The 21948-nt window shown below is 42.4% G+C and overlaps 1 protein-coding gene and 1 long non-coding RNA gene across 3 annotated transcripts in view; one reads left to right on the top strand and one right to left on the bottom strand.

Annotated features, from left to right (window-relative positions):
* The window catches only part of insrb (insulin receptor b), a 76554-nt gene extending 57606 nt beyond the window's left edge, over window positions 1-18948 (bottom strand). Inside the window, exon 1 of the mRNA XM_019256835.2 lies at window positions 18746-18948. Coding sequence (XP_019112380.1) covers window positions 18746-18839 — 94 coding nt within the window. The 5' untranslated portion in view covers window positions 18840-18948. The remainder of the gene's footprint in view (window positions 1-18745) is intronic.
* LOC113747961 (uncharacterized) lies at window positions 16954-20307 on the top strand. Of its 2 annotated transcripts, none has more exons than XR_003464026.1 (2): window positions 16954-18481; window positions 19608-20307. It is a non-coding gene; the product is annotated as an uncharacterized LOC113747961 (long non-coding RNA). The 2 variants fall into 2 exon arrangements; XR_003464025.1 differs by lacking the exon at window positions 16954-18481 and adding an exon at window positions 19373-19515.
* The last annotated feature ends 1641 nt before the right edge of the window (window positions 20308-21948 follow it).

Here is a 21948-nt window from a genome sequence, read left to right as displayed (position 1 = left end):
AGATGACTCAACCATGCATGTACTTTATCAACCATACTACCAGCCATAACAGCCCAGAATAGATGGTTGTGGAAAACAATATCATAAACTTGTTGCCACTAAAAGAAACAAACATTAAGCACCTTTTCACAGTCATGTCACTAAAATGTTTGTCATTTAAAACTCTAACACTTTCTAACACTAAAAGTACATCAAAATACGAACGGTGCCCCGCAAATTTATTACAAATAAATAGGAAACTAGCCCCAATATTAAAACATTATATTCGTTAATATAATCAATTTACTGTGTGTTCCAGGTGTAAAAACTAAAATATTGAAAAGAGCATTAGCTTGTGCACACAAGGGAAGACTGAGCCCCTTATCGCAGAGGCAATCTAATGGTCTCCACTATAGTCTGCTGCTTTTGGATCGATAATACAGACACACACCCGCTAATCACACTCTGTATCACTGTAAGTGTCTTCAATGCCTCTTAATGGTGTGAACCCCATCTGCTTGCCACCTTTTGCTATTTCCCCCCATTTATTACACCCAATCCCACACTACCACTTTGCACGCACACACACACACACACACACACACACAAACAAACAAACAAAAAAAATCAATCTCACTGCAACATGCATCTTAAAATAGAAAAAGTCAAAGATTCATTGCAGTGGACTGCTTTCTGGTTCTATTGAGTTGTTGTTGGTCCTAGTCATTTCCCAGGTATAAGCTACACATTAACTTCCCTTTCTGTTAATGGTTAGTGAGACAAACATGTCAACAATCCAGGTACAAACTCTGACCAGCAGCACATCAATGGAACAGTTTAGGTGACTTTTTATAATGGATATGAAGCCAATAAAACCTGTAATCACTACGCTGTCTAATAAAACCATGTTGTTTACTACAACAGGATACTGGCACTGGGGGTGAGTTATTCAGACGTGGAGATGTGGAGATATATATAATTAATATATATATATATATATATATATATATATATATATATATATTATATATCTATATATAAATAAATAAATGGAAAATATCAAATAGTCAGGAGTCTGTTTATTACCTGTCAAAACACAGAATTCAAATTTAAATATCCATGCAAGACATGAGTGTTTCATATTATTTTAAGCATGTTTGTAATAGTAAATCATGAAGCTATTTACTGTATCTGTCACATTTACAGAACATAGAGGCTATTCTATTTAGCCTAAAAACATTTCACCTGAATACACAACAGCAGGACTAAGAATGATGAAACATGGGCAGGTATGTCGACAATTGTTATCTTATTTGACATGGTGACATGGTGAATTTTTTAAGATAAAAAGGAAATAATTGTCCAGGTGAGATATTAAACATTAGCTCTAACAGTGCTCCTCTGGACATGACAGAAAGTCAACAACTGCAGCCATCCTGTTTGTTTTTTTTTAGCTTTACACTGTGTAGTCAGTAGCTCATATTCGTCACGTTGGCCCACTTTTTGCTGCTCTGTCAGACCATTTATTAACACAAGAGTGTTTTCTGTCCACCTGTGTAGCTGCCTGTGTAAAAATTGTAAAACACCAGAAATTATTTAAAAATGGAGTATTCAAGTGTATCCACGTAGTGTGGACGTGGCCAAAGCTCGCTCAACTTTGCACACGTCCGCTTGCAGCCAGCTTCACCGGCAGCCAAAAACAACTCATAAAAAAAGACAAATAAATCAATTTCAGCTGCTCAGCATCTCATCTGATAAAGCAAGAGTTTTAAACAACAACAGCTACTCATTCACACGAGCTAGCCAGGTTTGCCTTGGCCGCACCCACTTTATTAGACACATATTGTATCCGGAAACCAAAACACAAAAACACACTTCTCCCTCCACTATGTGGCAGTTGGTGTTATTCCCAGTGATAACAGCAACCTTACACCTCTCTGCCCCTCCTGTCTTATCTCCTGGACACATCAAACAGGCCTTCAGGCCACCCAGTCGCTGTCAGCCTGCAGCACTAACCGGATACCTATTGTGCAACACGACAACATAACAAACTACGTTACGCAACGCCAGCAGGGCCAGGGTGCAACTCACCTCGGCCCACATTGATCTTCAAGACACGCCAAGAGGAAACAAACATGACCTTATCACATTAATGTATTTTCCCCAAATATGTTACTGTATGTGAGGTCTTCCTCCGCACACAGACATGCCAACAGGCTCTCACATATGTCATGTCTCCTTGTTGGAGAAGCTTTATTGACACAAAGAAATGTTAGTGGGCCATGAGGGGGAAGCAGTAGACGGTGCTGCTGGGAGCTCCCTCCGCAAAATGGAGTCTTGTTTTTCGACTGACAGGAAGATGGGGGGGGGTCATCGGGGGGCAGATGGAGAAGAGGGGAGGAGAAGGAGGGAGAGTAAAGGAGTGGAGGGTTGTTATGTAGTTGGGGGGGGGTTGGCTGTGAGAGCCGCTGTGTCTTTAAAATAATGAGCCATCTCCTCCCTCTCTCCTCCCAGGTTTAGGGAGCAGGGGGGGACACAGGAGAGGCAAAGAGCGCGAATAGGGAGCAGGAGATTGAGTCAGAAGGAGACGTGGGCAAAAGAGGGGAAGAAGAAGAAGAAGAAGGGGTGACTGGGGGGGTCAGAAAAATGATGGGAGGGGAGAGAGAGAGGGGCGAAAGTGTAACCTGAGCTCAGGCAGGAACGCAGAGTGACGTAAGGGACCTACAGGACGGTTGGTGATCACATGCATGAATGGAGGGCGGCTATGGACCACTGTTACATGACAGGCAACACACACACACACACACACACACACACACACATATATATATCCAGGCTAACATGGAGGACAGAGGAGGGGTGAGAGTTTGCTACCTACTGGCTTCAAACACAACTCTAAACCATGTCCACCTATGATAGAAAAACACAAGAAAATGGACCCATGACTGGATACCATGAGGGGAAAACACCTGCTGCACCATGTTTCATTTTTAGTCATCCAAGTAAGCAAACTGTCAAAAACGATTCTGTAAGCTGATACTATATTTTGACTTAAATAAACAGACGTCATATAAAAAATAAAATAAAAAAAACCCAACCTGACATAGACATTGCGTACGTGGGGGGGACAATGACCGTGACCCCTCTACAGCCCACCCTCCCACTGTGGACCACCCATTAGTAGACAGCTTGGTGCTCTCACTGGCTGTACAGGAGCTCTTAATTACAATAACAACCCAATCAGCCACTAATGAGCCTGGAGGGGGGAAAAAAGGGGCAGAGGGCTGTATCGGAGCGGAGCAGAGAAAGGAATAACGGAGCACCAACTGGAATGTACTGTACTATACTGTGGACCTCTATAGGAGAAATGTGGGCCATCCACCCGCCTTCCCTGTCTGTTTGACACTTAATTTGGCAGCAGGAATGAGAAAAAAGAGGAGGAGGACGCACATAGGGGTGTCAGACAAACAGAAACAGCAAAGAAAAAAAAAAAGCGAGAGGTGAACGAGTTTAAGCCTTCAATAGCAGATGAAAAAATTAACGGCTCCTTTTGGACAGTCTGCACGGGCATTTCGAGTGACTGCGTCCTCAGGAGTATCAGCTGTGTTGATAACAAACACATGAATAAAATTTAAAAAAAGATACAGAAAAGACATTTGTCACTATGTGTGCTGCGTGAATAGTTATGAGGTCTTTTCACACAAACATGTTGGACTGAATAAATTACCCACAACTGTTCAAGCGAAGGCCACAGCTTCTGTTGTCCACACAAGCAATGCCTGAATGTTATTTTACACTAATTATGGTAAAGTTATTTTGATATGATGTGACCATTCAAACACCACTACTAATATTGCTTCTACTACTTCCTCTGCTGGTCCACCCGCCATACAAGGATATCCCAGGATAGGATATTGGGGGAAAAATGTAATTTATATTACACACACACACAAATTTAAATTTGAATTGACTGTTTACATTTAGTATTAGTCTTGAAAAGTAAATCTCAATAGTTTTCATGTCAGTGAAATGGCTTTTTAGTTTACGACAGTGGGTGTAACTTGCCCTCTACCGTTTAGCCAAAATAAAATTTAACGGACATTAACTATGATATTGTGGCATAAGCTCCTTCTTCACACACACACACACACACACACACACACACACACTCCAATGACACACACACACACACACACACAATTCAGTTGATCTGTAAGCATATAAGCTGCATATGTGAAAACACTGATTAAATAAGGAGAATTTAGTGTGTGTGAGGATCGGTGCTGAAGAGTAGCGCAGTTTATGCATGATCCAATCCTGCTTTCTACGATGTGCGAGTATGTAACTGGAAACTAAGCTGACAATTCCTCAAGAAACTCCAGTATTTTTAACCTATTTGGCCACTGAACATATTTGGATTACATCATTCAGAAAAACAGAGTTTTTAAACCCTCATTTATCGTTGTTCAGGCTCACCATCCCACAGAAAATATGCAGCATCGATGTGGAGAAGCTACGGCATATGGTGACTACACAGCAAACCAAAGCTCTGTCGGATGAAGGACTGTGGTTTATGCAGTGTGCCTTCAACAATGTGATGTGAAGAAAAAGAAAACATATGCCCCAGCCTCTCTGCTTTTACTTCTTTTCCTTGCAGATGTTGCTTCATAGGAATATTGGCTGGTCTACGAAACTCTAAAGACTTCTCCTAAATAGCAGAAGTATTGACACATTTCACTTGAGCCCCCCCATGCCATGCTACTCCCTCTCCTTGTCAAATATGAAGCAGAATTAGCTCACAGAATAAGCTCACTATAATTACAGCTCAGAAATTACTTGAGCATGACCGGTGCAAGGGAGGTCATGCCAATGTAACGGCTATCTCTGACAGAAAGTGCCATCTCCACTATTCAGTAAGCACCCACAGCTGCAGCCTCCGTTATAGTGTATCAGACAGATTCTTCTCTTATTTTTAGAGCTGTGCTCCCTGCAGAGAATTTAATATGCATCAACTAACAGTAGCGAGCTGGCCTGCCCAGCGCTGGCTTGCAGTGAGATAGTGGATCACAGTGGCAGTTTTAGAAGGTGAGAGTGGAGCCCTCTGTGGCCCCGGGACCAGCGTGCCTCTGCCTTTCACTGTGAGGGCAGCCGCACGTTAGCTCGGCGTGAAACCAGACCTGTCTTGCATGAAACCAGGTGGCAGCTAACTCTGGACTGTGAGAAGTTTCCTCCCTCTGTCAGCTTAGGGCGCACGTTGCTCCCGATGAGGTGATCTGCTGATTATAGATTTGTCAACAGCTCAGTTGCTGAACAAACCCCAGGAGAGAGAATATGCGGCCCTGGTGCCAAGTGGACTGCCAGCGGAAAAATGCATTTGTTTGTTAATATAGCTGTGGAAAGTCCTGAGAAGTAAAGCCAGCTCCCTGTGCGCCCACTGCCAAGCTGTGGCTTCTACAGTGAAAAATGATGCTGAGAAATTGCATGAGAGGCATTTTGATTAACATGTACCAACTTGTACCTCCAAAACAAAGAGAGTTGAGGACCAAAATAACAGTACGTGAGCCAGGGAAAGACGGAGAGAGAGGGGGGGGGCAATTTTAAAGGGTGGAAATAAGCTCAGTGTGCCATTCAAATCAAACCACACAGGAAATATCTGTCTTCTAGTAACAAAAAGACGGGGACAGTGGCCAAGTGATACGATGAGGGAGTGCAGCTAACACGTGCATCGTGACTGACCTGTACTTCCACATTTGAGGACATCAGATAAAAGGTGTGGGGTGTGTGTGTGGAGGGGGGGTGGATGGAGCAAAGAGAGAGAGAGAGAGAGAGTGTGGGATAGAGCACCTGTTCCTCCATTGCCTCAGCCTCCCATTGAGGAGCATGGCAAGGGGAGCTGGCCTAGCCTATTTATACACAACTCTGGGTCCTGTTACAGCTGTGGCACAGGGCCAGGCTGTGGCAGATTGAAGCGGGTAGAAAAGAGCAACATGCAGGACCTGCGCTGTTAGATGGCTGGCAAAGAGAAGAGAGAGAGGCCTAAAATCAGATCACACCAGTGACTTTGGCTCGCCTCCTTCCTTCTACCTTCCGGCACTGAAAAAAGGAGCAAGGAAAGGGAGAGACGAAAGGAGAAAGGGGGAAGGAAAGGTACGGACAGAGGGAGACAAAACAGCGAGAAGGAATGAGGAAGAGAAAAACAAATGAAGGGTGGGAGGGTTGGACAAAGTGCCGGGTCACTGTCACTTGTTTTTAAAAACAATGACTCACTATTTTCTAGCTCCACCGAGCTGGGTTCGACCTTGGACTCAAGGCTGCTTAGAGGGAGGAAAGGGAAGCCAGAAGAAACAAGAGCAAAATGTGTATTGACGGCCCCCTTTGACATCTTCTTGACAGGGTACCTGATAGGAACTGATCCCAGGAGTCCATGCACACGAACCAAAAAAAACAAATATCCACTGTGTAGACACGTGTAGTCCGACAGTGCAAACATGTCTGGTGTCCATCTGGTATGTTAGGTTGATACAAAATGACAAGAGACACAGAGAAAGACGGAACATGGAGTCAACTTTTTCCATAATCCCCTACGGAATTCAAATTCACATTTTATCCGGCAACATTGCAGATTGCTAGCCCGTCTATATCTGCGGCATACTGTTCCCCTTGTCACCCCTGCCCGCTCTTGACTCCATACTCAAAAACAGCCAACAAAAGCCAAGAATTTAAACTCCTCGGTCCAAATGTAAAGCAGATAAGACGGTCATTGTCTTTGTATCTGAGGTTTTTCCCTTACTGCCCAGTTTCCTCATTCCTCCATCAGCCCTTTCTCTGCCTCCTTCCCTCTGCAGTGCAGTGCAATTTAGCTTTTCAAAAGAAAAGGAAAAAAAAAAACTTAAAAAATTAAAAAAGCAGGCCACTGAGGCAAATAACAGCCCCTGCAACTTGTTATTGAAAACAAATACACACAATCACAAAGATCTAGTCGATCTTTCCACTTAATTCCATGACAAATTGCAGCCAACATGTTCCCTGTCTAGAAAATAATTGGACAGATGGTAATACACAAACCAAAACAAAACAACAACAAAAAAACATCTGAAATATTCTGGCCACGCCTTACAAAACAGCTAAACCAGGTGGTGCTCAAAACAAATAAAAAGCATGTTGGGGGGGAGCAGCATTCCTGACATAGCCAAAGCATTTGGGAACAGACAGACGACTATGAAACAGGAGCAGGTAATCAACTGCAGGCTGGACTGTGTCTAAGATATAGTGCGAGACAGACAGACAACACACGCACACACACACTCACTCGCAGAGTGAGTAATACAAAAAACATCTGATGCTCCTTTTCATCTTCCCACGTTAGCGAGTGGAGCACAGTACAGCGTCTTGGTGTGGTGAGCCTCGGCCTGAAAGGGAGGCAGCCTGAGCTCGGTTCCCCTCCTTTGCTTGACTTGCAGCCACACGGCAGCAGCTGCAAAGCCCGGGCCCCACCAACGCTCACGACCCACAAACCAGATCTACACACGAGGCCGGACGAGCTACGCCTGCCTGATGGCTCTGCCAAAATCAGTTTCTTCCATCCCGTACGGCTTTCTTTCTTCTTCAAAATCCGCCCGTCTTTCCTGCGTAAGATTCTCTGTGGGTGAATGGAGGATGCGAAGCTACAATTTCAACCCTAACCCGCTTCCTGGGCTACTACAGTTGGTGCTGTAGCCGCTGGGTGTTAAGACCAAAACAGAGAAATCATGACTAGGAGGGATTCAAGCAAAAATGGGTGATGGGACGGCTGTCCAGCCTATAGCTAACACTTTCTTTTGACACTCGGTAGTTTTAACCTCCAGCTCAAACAGTTTAGGGGTGTAGTAGAGGTATTCCCTGTGTGGTGAATGGACGAGTGAGCTCATCCCAAGCATGGCAAATTCTATTGATTTGACTGGATTGCTGCAAGGCTGCCAACTCCCAGCTACAGCTGAATCAAAAAAATTTGATGAGGAGGAAATAATTTGATGCTAACTGCCTTGAAATGAGACTCCGATTGTTTGTGTGTGTGGAGACAAGACTATAAAGAAGAGTGAGGAGACAAGTTAACAAGCAGTGGAGATGTGGGGAAAGCGCGCAAGTCAGAAAACAAGGCAGGATTTGGTAGAGGAGCAAACAGAGGATTGGGTAGAGGGTGTTGACAAACCGAGACGGAAAAGAGGGAGAAGCAGAGGCGAGGCTGGAGGGATGGAGAGTAGAGGGGCCAGGTCAGTTTAATGGCCCGTTTGTCTGCACTGTTAGACCACCAGCTCTCACTGGCTGCTGCAGGAAAACCTCACACACACACACACACACACACACACACTCCTTCTTTCCATATCTCTCCCACCCTGTACCTTTTCCATTGCTCAGGCCTGTACTCACAGCTTCAGTGCCTCCTTCAATTTAAAGTGCAACTGACAACAACTTTAATTTTGTCTCTCTTAATCGCTAGTTTTGCCTGTCCGTTATGAAAAAACAGCAGAAAGGAGAAATCTGCATTATATATGTTTCATATATTTTTGGTTTCACTATGCCACCCCCTAGTTTTGTGTTAATTCGAAGGACTACCGTTGTACCATCTCAATAGATGGAGACCTTTTATCCAGCAATACAACCAATCATAGCTTTTATGAACATCAAGGGTCTGTGGACCAATTCAGACCAAGTGCTGTGGCAAAAAAAAAATGGACATCCATGCCAATGCAAATGTGAAATTGACATTGTATGCTGCAACATAGTGACACCAAGACGTTTGGTTTGGTTTGTGTCCATTTGTTTGAGAGACAGTGACGGTCAAGTGAAACACATTGAACTGAGAAAAAGAGAGGGAGTACCAGTAGCAGGAAAGCCGGTGAGTCAGACAAATCAAAAAGGTATTTTCTGAGTGTTTCACAGCAGTTATGTTCCAGGTTGCACCTGATTTGGTCTGAATAAAGCCTTACAGAACCGTGGCAGACGGGTCACACTGACCCAGACAGCAGCTACATAAGAGTCTTTGAACAACAACAATGCACATTAACTTCAGTCTCCTTCTTATCTAACTTGGAAATGTGAACACACATCTCGCCCTGCACCACAGACTGCTGAATGAGCCACCAAACAAACATTTACTGGTAATAAGCGTGCAGTGTCAGCTTGCAGACTTTGTCTCTCTTTCCTTACGGTGTAACACCAACACTCTGCCGGCTGCTGCCAATCAAAGACAGACAGGGACACGATGAAAAAATAGCATTTCTAATATTTCCCCAAAGATCTTTTTTTCTTCCATTATACATTTAAAAACACGCCAACACCTTCTTATTGACTCGATATCATCACACGCGCAGCAGCGAAGCACTTTGACCATGTTATCTATAAACATTCAGTCACACGGTTTTTGATTATGGACAAACATCCCCCCCCCCCCCCCCGCTGTTTGTTTTTCCACAAAAGACCCGTTCCCAGATTCCCAAAAAATTCCCTGATCTCTGTCCTCTGTTGGTTTTTCCATCCAGGATATCCACGAGCACGCTGGGTATTGCACGGATGGAATATTGACGTCATGTTAACGTTAAAAAAAGGCCCCCCGGCCAACAAATCACTCACTGTTAGCTAGCCTCTGACAGACGGGTCCCTGAAGTGGAGGGTCTGTGGCCACAGCGGTAATGACTTCCATTCATTACGCTGTCATTTAACAGCAAGGCATGATTCAATATGGCCCCCTTTAACTGTAAGTGAATTAGGAATGCTTGATGCAGGCTCATAAACTAGCTCTTCATCTCTCTGTCCCTTCTCACTCCGTCTTGGCGCGGGTCCCTCAAGTGTTTTCTCCCAGACGGAGGTCACAGTATCAGCTTTGCCACACTGGGACACTCCTTTCACTCCGGTCTGTCCTTAAGTGTCTGTTTTCTTCACTTTCCTCAACAGCATAACACCTATTGACCAGTTAAACATTGTTATAGCAGCGAAAGGCATGTGATGTGCGCACACACACACACACAGACCAACACACACGCGTCAACAACTACCCAATGGCATAAAAAAAAAAGGTCTGACCTGAATGCTTCGAGCTTAATGTTTGCCAAGACAAATGCTTATGTCTCTAATCGAAGTCTATGTTGTTGTTTTTTGTCCTCAGAGCTTTTCACACCACAGCTTTTATTCAACAAACTTATTAAAAGTATATTTAAGATTGAGCCTGTTTGACAGCTTTGCTTTGGCACAATATTGTTTCAACCTGCAGCTTCATTCACGTGAACTTTAATCTGCCATGCGTGAGAATTATTTTTGACAACCTGCTATAGGCTTAACTGACGATTTTCAAAACTGGGACTTGCATTGCAGACGTTTTAGGGGAAAAACCACTATCAAATCAGTTTCTAAACATTTATATTTATAATACTTAGCTCAAGAAGAAGAGAGTAATGTCATTCACTCCTCATCGCTTGTTGATCGGTCCAGTACAAATCTGTGTGAGCTTAATGGAGCCGCAGTTTTAACAGAAGCTACAACAGATGTATTCAGGAACGTACAAGGTATGAGTTGGTTTGTTTAACAGATAAGACTCTCTTCAAACAATTAATAACAATAATATTAAAATCATACAATATCAGTAACTAAAGGATTACATTTACGACTGAGTGTACTACATGTTGCGAATGCAGTGTTTAAGTTTGACTCGTGCAGGTTAAATGAATCACTGCGTTTATCACTCGTAACATGATTAATTAAAGCACTTTTTCAGCTGTGTTATTGCAGTGAGTGACTCCGATATGTGGGACACGTGCAGTGAGAGGCCCTGACGTGATTACAGGTGTTGAGACTGAACTCTTGTAACACCAGAAAACAATCAGGCTAGATTATGATTGGTTTATAGTAGACGCCCCCTCTGCGGGTCGAGGGAGGGAAGATCAGCTGACATTCGAAGTCACCACAATAAAATGTTACTAGAGACGAAAAATGAAGACAAAACCGATTATCCTGATTCATGTCATCACACATTTAAAATGCACTAATGAGTTAAACGCAGTGAGGCTGGAAGTGTATTTAGACAGGGGAGGTAGGGTGGGGGGGGAGCATGGTAGACTACTGCAAGCACAGCTAGTGCTGTCACCATAGTAACCCATCTCAGGCTAGTTCGTCGGGACAAAAACAGAGCCCCCACCATCATCACCACCCGGCTGACACACACACACACACACGCACACAGACAGCATGGCAAACACAACATAATCAGAAAGGTCCATGTGACTGGGTGCTGTTGTTCACAATGTGCAGGTGTACATGTTAAGCATCACTTAGGCTCCAGCTGGAGCAAGCAGGCCTAATAAGAGAGGAGAAAACACAAAACAAAGAGGGAGGGGGTGTCAAATGGATGGTGTTCACACCTTTAAGAGGTTTGAAAGAAGAGGCTTTCCCATATATATCTATATATGCGTATGTGTGTGTGTAAGATAGGTCTGCAGGCTGTGCGCATCTGCAGTGTGAAAGAAAAACAAATCAGTGGATGAGAGTGAACCCTCTTACCCCTGAACGTAAAAGCAAATGAAGGGAGAGGGAGGGCGAATGAGCGATGGATACGGGAGGCAGGGAGTGCCAGCATTAAGAGGGAGAGAGAGAGACACAGAGTGAAACGGCATGGACACAGACGGGAGAGAGAGGGAGGGTGAAGTCGTGGTGGTGCAAACAACTTCTACTGATTGAATTTTCAAATTTCACTAAATCATATTTTGCTGCATTTTTCTCACCCAGAATGCACCAAAAACAGCTGTTTGTTCAGAGACAGTGGCTGACAGAGGACTGTCTTTCGATCTAGTATTACGAATTTGAGGCTGGCTGGTCTAATTTTGATTGATCTTATACTCAAAAGATACGCCGAGATCTTCCAGAAAATGGCCAAAAACCGCAAGCTACTGCAATACAACAAGGGATCAGGGGAGTTTGTGTAACTGTGATCAGAAATGTCAACAGTTGCCAAATTAATTTGACATTTACTATCTGCTAATATCCATATTTGCTTTCCATCATATTCATCATCTGTGGCCAATATTCCTTTATTTCATAGCTTGAATCTATATGTGTCTCACTGCAGTTATCAACATTATGATCCAGTGTGTGTGTGTGTGGATGTAATTAACTGCTAAGAGACTGACTGGGCTGTGTGTCAAATAGCCACTTCTCAGTCATATGACAGTACTCAAAATAAATTTAACCCATCAGGTTCAGTTACACAGCCACTCCAGCCTAACAAACTCTCTCTCTCACTCACACACACACACACACACACTATAACAGTAAAGAAAATAGGCTTTATTTTTATGAATTATAATAAAATTAATAGCGTATATTTTATCACTTCAGCGTATAAAAAGAATCGTACAGATCTCAGGCAAACCTTGAAGTTCTACCGAGCCCACTGTTTTTCCACGGCTCTGTTCCACTGTAAACAGGAAGTTGTTTCTTCACATTTCCTTGTAGGACACACTCTATCCATATAACCTTTCGTCGGTGAGGTCAGAGAGCAGGAGGTGACCAGAAAGGGAGCCCTGAGACAGCTACAAGATCAGTGTGTGACAGAGATGAGCATGTTATCTGCTGTGAGAAGTGTGACCTTCAATATATTATGAGGTTTTGAAACTGTAACCACCAGAGCTCAGATACAGATTCCCTCATGACACAAACCATTAAGCCTTCCTCTCTCTTACGCTGATGTAGATTTTTCTGGAAACACTGGAAAGCTGTCTGCACACTTGCTTACATAAAAATTCTGCAGTCCACCGAAATGCCAAAACAATAGAAAAACACTTATATATCTCTTGCACTGGGCAGGCACTGGCGACTTGAGCCAGAAGCTTTACCTCATTTACACCAAAGATATTTCCAAAGTTTTTTTTTTTTTTTTTTACAAAGTGAGGGTGAATGACAAACTGTTCAGGGAGCCATTTTGGATGTATAGCTAGAGCTTGGATCACGTGACGATATAAAGTTGACAAGACAACCAACCTCAGCTCTGCATCAGCTTTGGACAGCATCTTTGCCCAAGAAAAATACATTTATGATGGTCAAAAACCTACGGGCTGCTGTGGATGGAAGGCCAAAATAATGACAAAATGATAGATTTTCCAATTTACTTACGTTAGGACATGGGCATGGCCTCAGCCAGTGTCTGGTCCTGCCTGCAAAAGGCCCCCAAAAGATCCCTTTGCTGATCCCCGCATTACAGGGCCAGCTCAACTTGGATTTTACTGTGTGAAGTCACCATCAGTTAAAATAGGGCAGATCCAAACAGCAACAAGGACTATCAAATCAGATTGTTGCAGCATGGCATAACGCTCAGTCTGTCTGTGTGTGTGTGTGTGTGTGTGTGTGTGTGATCTCCGCGCCCCATCCATCCCCTCCCAACGACCACATTTCTGTGCAGTGAGCAGAGGTTTAAATAAACAGCCACGGTTCTCTATCTAGGAATGGGAGTCAGAGAGCTGAGCTCTGGAATAAAAGAAGAAAAAAATACAGCCCTCCGTAGGTGTAAATAGTCATGTGATGACATGATAGCATGTTCTCAAAGACTGGCATCTCAAGGGCTAATTGACAATTTAGTGACAAATCAGCTGGTTACAATTTTGAGCATTTGCTCTTCTTTTCTTACAACTTGCATTAAATCATTTCTGATCAATAAGTATTTCTTAGCATTGCAATTGTCAGAAACACAGAAATCAGTTCTCTCTCAAACTTAAAAGAACGATGTAAGTAGGCTGACCGAAATACTGCTAGGCTGATTTTTCTGATGTTGTCCATTACCCAGAATACAAAAATAGATGCTTAGAGTAATGTATTTATAAATTAATGATGTAATTTTTGGGGGGGTTTTATGTAAAGTATTTCATGATTATTAGCAAAGTTTACCGTTTCAGTGCACTCCCGTCATTTTGGACAACAAAGTTTATTGTTGAACTGTCAATATAGAAATGTTTTACTCTCTAATATTGGTATCAGCCACTAAAATCCAGTATCAGTCAGGCTGATTTGCATCATTTAAGTGGTTTAAACAATAACAAGAGGCTAGTGTTAAAGTGTGACTTTTGCAGGACTCAATACACCGAGTAGTGAATCTATATATTTTCAGATTCTTAATCAATTTCGATGTTTTCTGAACGAGTACATGAGAAGTCTCTGGCTGGCAATGGACACTGAGGCTTATGGGTCGTGTAGTTCTTTTTTTTTTATTGATGGAAAAGGGTTAAGTTTATACTAATGGCCCTATTATTTTTTGTTCAGTAGCCATACAAGAATACTTTCTCTGTTTAACTTCCAATGTAATGGATGCTCTTCCTTTGGTATTAACCTGTTTGTAGATCAAATAAAATTAGACGTAATATGTGGCCAAAAACTAGATGTAAGCATGCCTACACATTGTGCTTTGCAGCTAGACTTCACGTCTTAAACAGGATGTAACAGTGTGTTAGTAAGCATTAAATTGGATGCCAGTAAGAGAACCATGCTCTTGTACCCTCTGACTGAGTATACTTCCCTACTTGCCGGCTATTCAAAGTCTCTTTTTTCCAAAGGCTTGATTGAAATAATCCTTTCAGCTTTTTCATTTGATTCTAAATATGAAAACAATGTTAACGTAGTACTGAAGTGTCTGTCGAAAGCAGACAAAACTGAACACACAAGCAAACACACTACAGGAATGTATTTGCTTGTCGGCCGATAAAACTGTGAATTGTGGGAGTCAAAAGGTCAGGTTGTGTTTTTCATCCTCCGCTTGTATTGCTGTTAGAAAAGACTGCCAGAAACACACATACACACAGACACTCACACACATACAAGTGCAAACAAGATGAAAAAAATGCATTGGCAAGTTAGGAGAAGTTGAAAAGGATACTTGGAAAGATAAGTGCAGAGGAGGAAGCACTTAGGAAAGGCACCCCAACAGTTAATTTCCTTTAGCAGTACATATTGCCTTCCTGGCCAACACTTGAAATGCAACAAACAGCTGGTGGAACCTCAGTTCATGACCCTCATTGTCTGCAGGCTCTGTGAACATGGACTACACAAACACGCAGCCCGTTACACATACAGTAAAGGCTGTTTTAATAACGAGGCGTGAGAACAACAAATGTCTAACACGGAGTAAAAACAGGACACTGTTCAGACAGGTGCATTATATCTTGACTCTGCTTAAACATACAATTTGTTTTTTCTACCATGATATAAAGTTATATCAAGCAATTATCCATTATCTTATTTATGATTGGCTCAGAGGTGTTCATTACACTCATACATCAAGACAATTCAAATATAGTTCCAGTTAATAATTTAAACTTGTTGTAACTGATGTTAACTCAAGCTGATTTGATTATCAAGTAATGAGCATTTGCTCATGTCATGTTGTAGTGAACTGAATATCTTTGAGTTTTGGACAGTTGATCAGACAGAGCAGTCTCTAGTTTTCTAATTATTATTTTTATTAACATTCTGCACACCAAATTATTAAAACAATTAAGTGAGAAATGAATCCAGTAAGACACATTTCAAAATAATTGTTGTGTATGTCATAATAAATACCATTTCATATACTGTGATCAAACTTTTTCAAATACTGATCCATATCGTTCGGGCTATAACATTAAAACTAACTGTGGATCAAACTGATTTCAAAAAACTTTATTATTGATTAAATACTTAATTATTATTTAAATACAGACTGTCTTCTTCTCTGTTCACTGACCATTGCATGAGCACAATAATGCCCTTCGAGGAGTCCTGGAATAAAGCACATGGATTGTCATTCTGTTTGACTTCACCTCTACGTCATTCATTGTTCTCCTGTATCGTGCAGCTTGTCGCAACATTAACGCTTGCAAATTTCAAAACCACACATGTCGTGTGATTTGTCCATTTGATGAATCGGATGTGTGGTGGGTCAAGGGGCCACTCGGAGCAGAGGGGCTAGAGCCAACAGGCAGTCCACTCTTGAGCCTACCGCTTTAGTACACACTGTTCTCATGCATGGCCACCTCCTCCGGACACACACACACACACACAGATACACACAAAAAAAAACATGCATTGCCCGGAAGTGGGCAGGTCAGGAGCTGAGAGATGAGATCCTGCAGACAGCACTGGGTGGCTGGAGTGCATACTGATATACGTGTATACACACACACACACACACACACACACACACACACACACACACACACACACACACACACACACACACACACACACCTACATGGTGGGCCACTTCAAACACATTCCACAGCATGCACAGCATTGTCGGAAAATGCCACTGTGCACTTCAGTGAAGAGCGCCTGAGTGTCCAAATGAGCTACAGACAAACTCACACACAAACGGACAGCATCTCCACTCGACCTAATTTTACAAATCAACATATTACTCCAGCAAAGGGAGTAACTAAAAACTAATATTCAACTGTTCATTCTATCTGTTTTTGAAACATTTCATTCAAATTCTTCCAGTTTTTAAAAATGACACATTTTGTTTAAGAAGCACACGGACCGATATGGAAAGCATACATAACAACGCATGCACACACACATGCACACTGCCCCTTTCCAACAGAGCTGCGCTTACAAGCCTGAGAGGAACAAGAAGGGGGCAAGGCTCCCAGTTGCACAACTTGTTTTTCGCGAGTTAGACCAAGAGACAGCTCAGTGGTTTTTCTTCAGAAAAACTGTTTGCTGATAACTACGACAAACACCACCATCGAATTCAACAGACAACAGCCTGCAAAGGACACTTTATCGCATTCTCTAGAGTGCAGTCAGCAGATCACAGCCGCAGCGTGGTTTATATATCAATACTGCTTTCCCGTTTCCCATGACTGAGGTGGAGATGTCAGGCGGCGTGTGGATTCAGAATGAAATATTTTAAGTATTTTGGTTGTTGTGCCCCCCCCCACCCCACCCCCACACCACACCACCCGCCTCCCCTTGGGCGTAAACATCTCAAGAGCGCCAAATATGGTCACTTCCCAGAGAATATAGTACACGAGGAACCAGAAACAGCCAATGACATGTACCCCACTCCCTGAGAGAGAGAGAGAGACAGAGAGAAAGAAGAAAGACGAGGAAGGAGGGGGGGTACCAGCAGCCCTGTCTCATAAGACCCCCTTTCAGGGGCCTCTGTTCTGTCTGCATACACGACCTGTGTAAAGTAGCCACAACATTTCCTTTGAACCTGGCCACTGGGAGCCATTTTTTAAGTAACACAACGCAAAGTTTAAGCATCCACGACGTTAATGAATTAAAAAGGACAAGGAATAGAAAACACTATTTTATCAATGCTTTAAAAATTAGGGTTGATTTGTTCCTTTAAATTTTCATACTGGTGTAATCGCTCACTTGGTTTGTGTGCTGAAGAAAAGACATCGTCTAAAAACACTCATTTCAAAAGTATAAACGTATGTAGGCCAAAGGTTAATTACAAAACACATGAATACACGATCAAACGTGTTACATGCTTTAAATCTTCTCTCACCTGTAACATGCAATCAGGTGAATTTAAATGCTTTAAAAGTTTTATTTATTTATTTACTATTTGGATCAATCTGATTCTTACTTTAAAAAGTTTAATATCAAACTCAGCCCTTAGAGACCTCCCTGAATAAGAACTTCTCTGCCAATAAAAACACGATTAAACTGCTCCAATGTTACGAGCAGCCAACAATAATCGCACTTATTGAAAATGCTGCAAATTGTCCAGCTGATAGGAGTCTTTAAGGCGAGGTCATGAGGCGGTTTACAGCGGGATCTTTTATCTGCCTCTCTCTCTCTCTCTGGCAAAGCAGTGTTTAGATTACACGCTGTTTTACTATTAAAACCCCCCGATTCATTGATAAAAACAAACACACACACACACACAGAGAAAGAAGAGACGCGCGGATGAGGAAGACGCCCATAATGTTGCTCCTATCTCGATGTAGACTAGAAAAGAGACTTCTTAGCGTCGGCGGCTAATTTGTTTACGTTCAGGCTGCAGCGCCGTGTGTGTGTGTGTGTGTGTGTGTGTGTGTGTTGTTTTTAAGTGTGTGTCTGTCGCCATGAGAGGCCTAGCTGCGCTCACAGGGCCAATCCTGCTACTCCCAGTTTAGACTCGCTGCAGCAGACCACACTCGTCCAGTAACAGCGACTAATCTGGCCCTGGGGCTGCCGGATCCAAACCCAGGCCGCTAAAATATATATATTTATATACATATCTATATATGCACCTTTTAAAAAGACAACACGAGGGGAAGAGGGTGGGCGGTGATATTACCCAATAACTGTACGGAGGAGTATCAGCCGCTCATACGCAACAACTGAAATTACTCGCCCCTTAATTAGAGCCCGTGTGAGAGTTTACGCATGCGCAAAGAAGGAAGGTCCCGTGACTAAAAAACAAAAAAATTACAATCTTAATTGATAAAACAAAGATAATAAAAAATAATCACGCTGTTTTATGAGCGCTCTTTATCTCCATGCTATGTCACAGGTAGGACAAACTTATCGCTTGTATATTATTTTATATTAAAATGATGTGTTTATATGGACCTTTTAGTGTGTTTATGGTGATGTTTTCAAAAGACTTTATTGGTGATATCTACTGTATTATGAGATTTGTTAACGTAAACACAGTTTTTTGTTTATATGAGCGCACAGCGTGTAGGTGGCGCTGTCTGCATTGCGTGGAAACAGTGAAAACACACATCGCTTGTAATGAAAACGATTTAAAAAAAACAATAAGAGAGATACTCACTTTCCCCGTTTATTAGTCCACACTGGCATATGATGCAGGTGCCGATGATAAAAAACACAATTTGTGCTCGCAGTTTTAGCGTCCACCGTCTCATTTTGACTTAAGTTGTGCTCTCCTCTCTTGAAGCAAAAAAATAAAAAACAAAAATAAAAAAAACTCCGATCTTGAGGGAGAATTTTTTATTTTTGTTGTTTTTGTTGTTGTTGTTGGAATATCAAAAGATAAAAAAACAAAAACAAAAATAATAATTAAAAAAGGTCCAACTTGATTCAAGGTTGCCCCCCGTACACCGGGGGGAGAGAGGGTTGGGTAATAAATTTATGAGTATCTTCCCAGCCAAGTTTGTGATGTATGTGAGCCCTGGAAAAAATGCAGACCACTAAATAACGTGATCTTGGGTTCTGGCAACACATGTGCGAGTAAAGATCTTCATTTTCCATAAGTGGAGGCGACAGTCCGCGTTCATCTGTTTAAATGTTGGTGCTCCACTGAATCAAGAGATAAATAACTGTTATAATATTAATAATAATAATAATATACACACACAGAGCAGGGCTAGTTTGGAGGTCCCTGAAGGAGGTCCACTGGGCTCATTTCTCTGTAATGTACAGCTCCAAAAGAGGGAACTTCAAAAAAAAAAAAAGAAAAAGAAAGAAATGCTAGGAAGTATTTCTTCCTCCTCTTTCTGGTCTTCCAGCAAACACACTCACACAGGCTCAAGTTATGGAGAGCCAGGAGCTGAAGCTATAGGCGCTGTTTGAAGTCCACAGGTCCTTTTTTTTTATATTTATATATCACTCCTGTTTGCTGCTATCTTCTCCGAAGCTCATCCTTTTCTCCTTTTTTGTTGTTGTTGTTGTAGTAGTTAAGACAGACGGGAGCACATCCCAGGAAACTCCTCCGGAGCAGCTACGTGCAGGGAAAACGTGCAGCAGCTTCTCCTCCTACTACGACCTTCCTCTGAACTCCTTCACCCCCGCTGACCACCACCACCACGCCGCAAACGACGAATGAAGACCCATAAAACGACTCGGGGAGGAGGCGGAGGAGGAAAGAAAGAAAGAAGAAAAACAAAGAACTTGGAGAGGGTGAAATTAAAAAAAAATAATAAATTAAAAGAAAAAATAAAAGGTTACTTCGTTTCCATCCACTGTTGAAACAGAGGAGGGAAGAAAACAGCCGCTCTGTTTGGACACGTTGGGTCTGAAGTGAGAAAACTCTCCACCAACACCACCACCACCACCACCACCACGCCGCCCGTCTCTTTTTCTCAGATTAACGTTAGCTGATGGAGGAGGAGGAGGAGGAGGAGGGTGGAGAGAGGAGGAGGAGGAGGAGGAGGGGTGAAACGGCTAACGTTAGCTAGCTAATCCAAAACAAACGAGGTTTCGGTGTCGGCGATAGAGTCAAACAAAAAAATAAAAGAGAAAAGCCCACACAGACGCGCGCGGAGTCCGTATCCCGTTTCCGATTGTGTAAAAAAAAAACAAGCGATGAGGTAAACAAACACGAAAAGACTCCAAAAAGAAAAGAGACGGGTCAAGTGTAAAAAAAAAAACTTGTATTCCCGTTCCGTTTAGCGATTGCTCTCCCTCAGGTTCCCCCTCTTTCCGTCTCTCTTTTTCTTCTCTCTCTCTCTCTCTCAGCCAGTAAACAAGTCCTGCCAGTCAACTCAGCTGGTCCACACGTGGGCTGCGGGAAAACCCGGAGCGGATCGCGCCGCTTGCATCACTCTTACTTATTTTACACGGGTCACCGGATCCGGACTCTGTCTGTCTGAACGGAACACCAGCGCTCTTTGTCAGAGAGGGGAGGGCAGCAGATCAACACCTTTATAAAAAAAAAAAATAATTAAAAACTGGAATTAAGTGAATGAGAGCTGTTTAATTAAAGGTCCAGTGTGGAGGATTGACATTGCAATCTCCTCACATCACCCTTTGTGTTTAGAGTTGGCATTTAGTTTTGGGTTAGTGCAGAAACATGGTGTTTCAACATGGAAGAGGACCCCCCCTCTCACTGTGGCTCTCACAACAAAAACACAGTGATTCTTATTTTCAGGTGATGATACACTAATTAATTGTGTATTCATGCAAAGAACTGCTCCTAAATATTACACACTACTGGACCTTTAAGTGACAAAAACAAAAAGATTACTTTGCATGAAAACATTTTTTATACTCCATATCTGTCTTATTCTGAAAAAAGAGGCTCCCAGTTTTACACACTGGGCCTTTAATTGTCAGCACGTTGGACTGTTTGGTAAAGGGAAGTTTTAACTATAAGTTCAGTTTGAGTGACAAAATAAGAGGAACACAGCAGCCCAACTGTAACTAACAACATGTTTTCATTATTGATTCATCCGCTCCAGATTAATCGCCGTGTCTATAATATGCCGTGTTACTGTGACTCTAAACAGGATGTTTTCATGTTGGAGAAAAATAATATGAAGGAGAGAAGCAAAGGGTTGTAATCTGCAACTAGAAAAGATACAAATCCTTCAGAGCACCTGATTCCTGGTTGTTTGTTTTGTCGTTTTTTTAAACATATATATATCCAGATGAATTTCACCATTTTGAATTCAAACAGTTGTAATTAAAGTTGCAGGTGAGGTTAAGATGATACAATCCTTTTCTCACTAACGTCTCACCTTTATTCATGCTAAACCAATCAGCATATGGCAGCAGATCACTTGATGTGGGCCAGCACTTATTAGAATATAGAATAACAGAGTAACATGCAGCTATTTCTTAATGATTTTTACACTTTTCCCTTGTCATAAATTTGTGGGATTTGTGGGTAAGACCAGGTGTTATAGAACAGTGTAAACATTACACACTGTCTTGGCCTTGCAGCCAGGAAGTACACCTGCCTGCAGTGTAGAAGGTAAACCTATAGTTCACACAGATTTGCATAGCAAATATCCTTATGATAAAACCTGTCCTGTTAGTGGAAGAAGTGAACTAGACAAAATACCTGGAGGTCTATACATGTTGTTTGAATCTTACCACAGTTCTCACCTGAACAATTGGCTTTGAGCAGATTAGAAAGTAGTAGAACATTTGCTTCTTGTTTATCACATAGGGGTGCAGTTTGTGTGCTTGGATGGGTACACACTGGTCTACTCCGCTAAGAGCTTGTGGCGCAGGCTTGTTGTTAATCTGAGGAATGTTGTTACCCAGTGAACAGAGTAAATGAGGTCTTAG

This window comes from Larimichthys crocea, chromosome XVII (assembly GCF_000972845.2).
Source record: "Larimichthys crocea isolate SSNF chromosome XVII, L_crocea_2.0, whole genome shotgun sequence".
In the NCBI taxonomy this organism is placed as follows: domain Eukaryota; kingdom Metazoa; phylum Chordata; class Actinopteri; family Sciaenidae; genus Larimichthys; species Larimichthys crocea.
The sequence above is the reverse complement of the archived record's forward strand: the minus strand, read 5'-3'. Positions and strand labels throughout refer to the sequence as shown.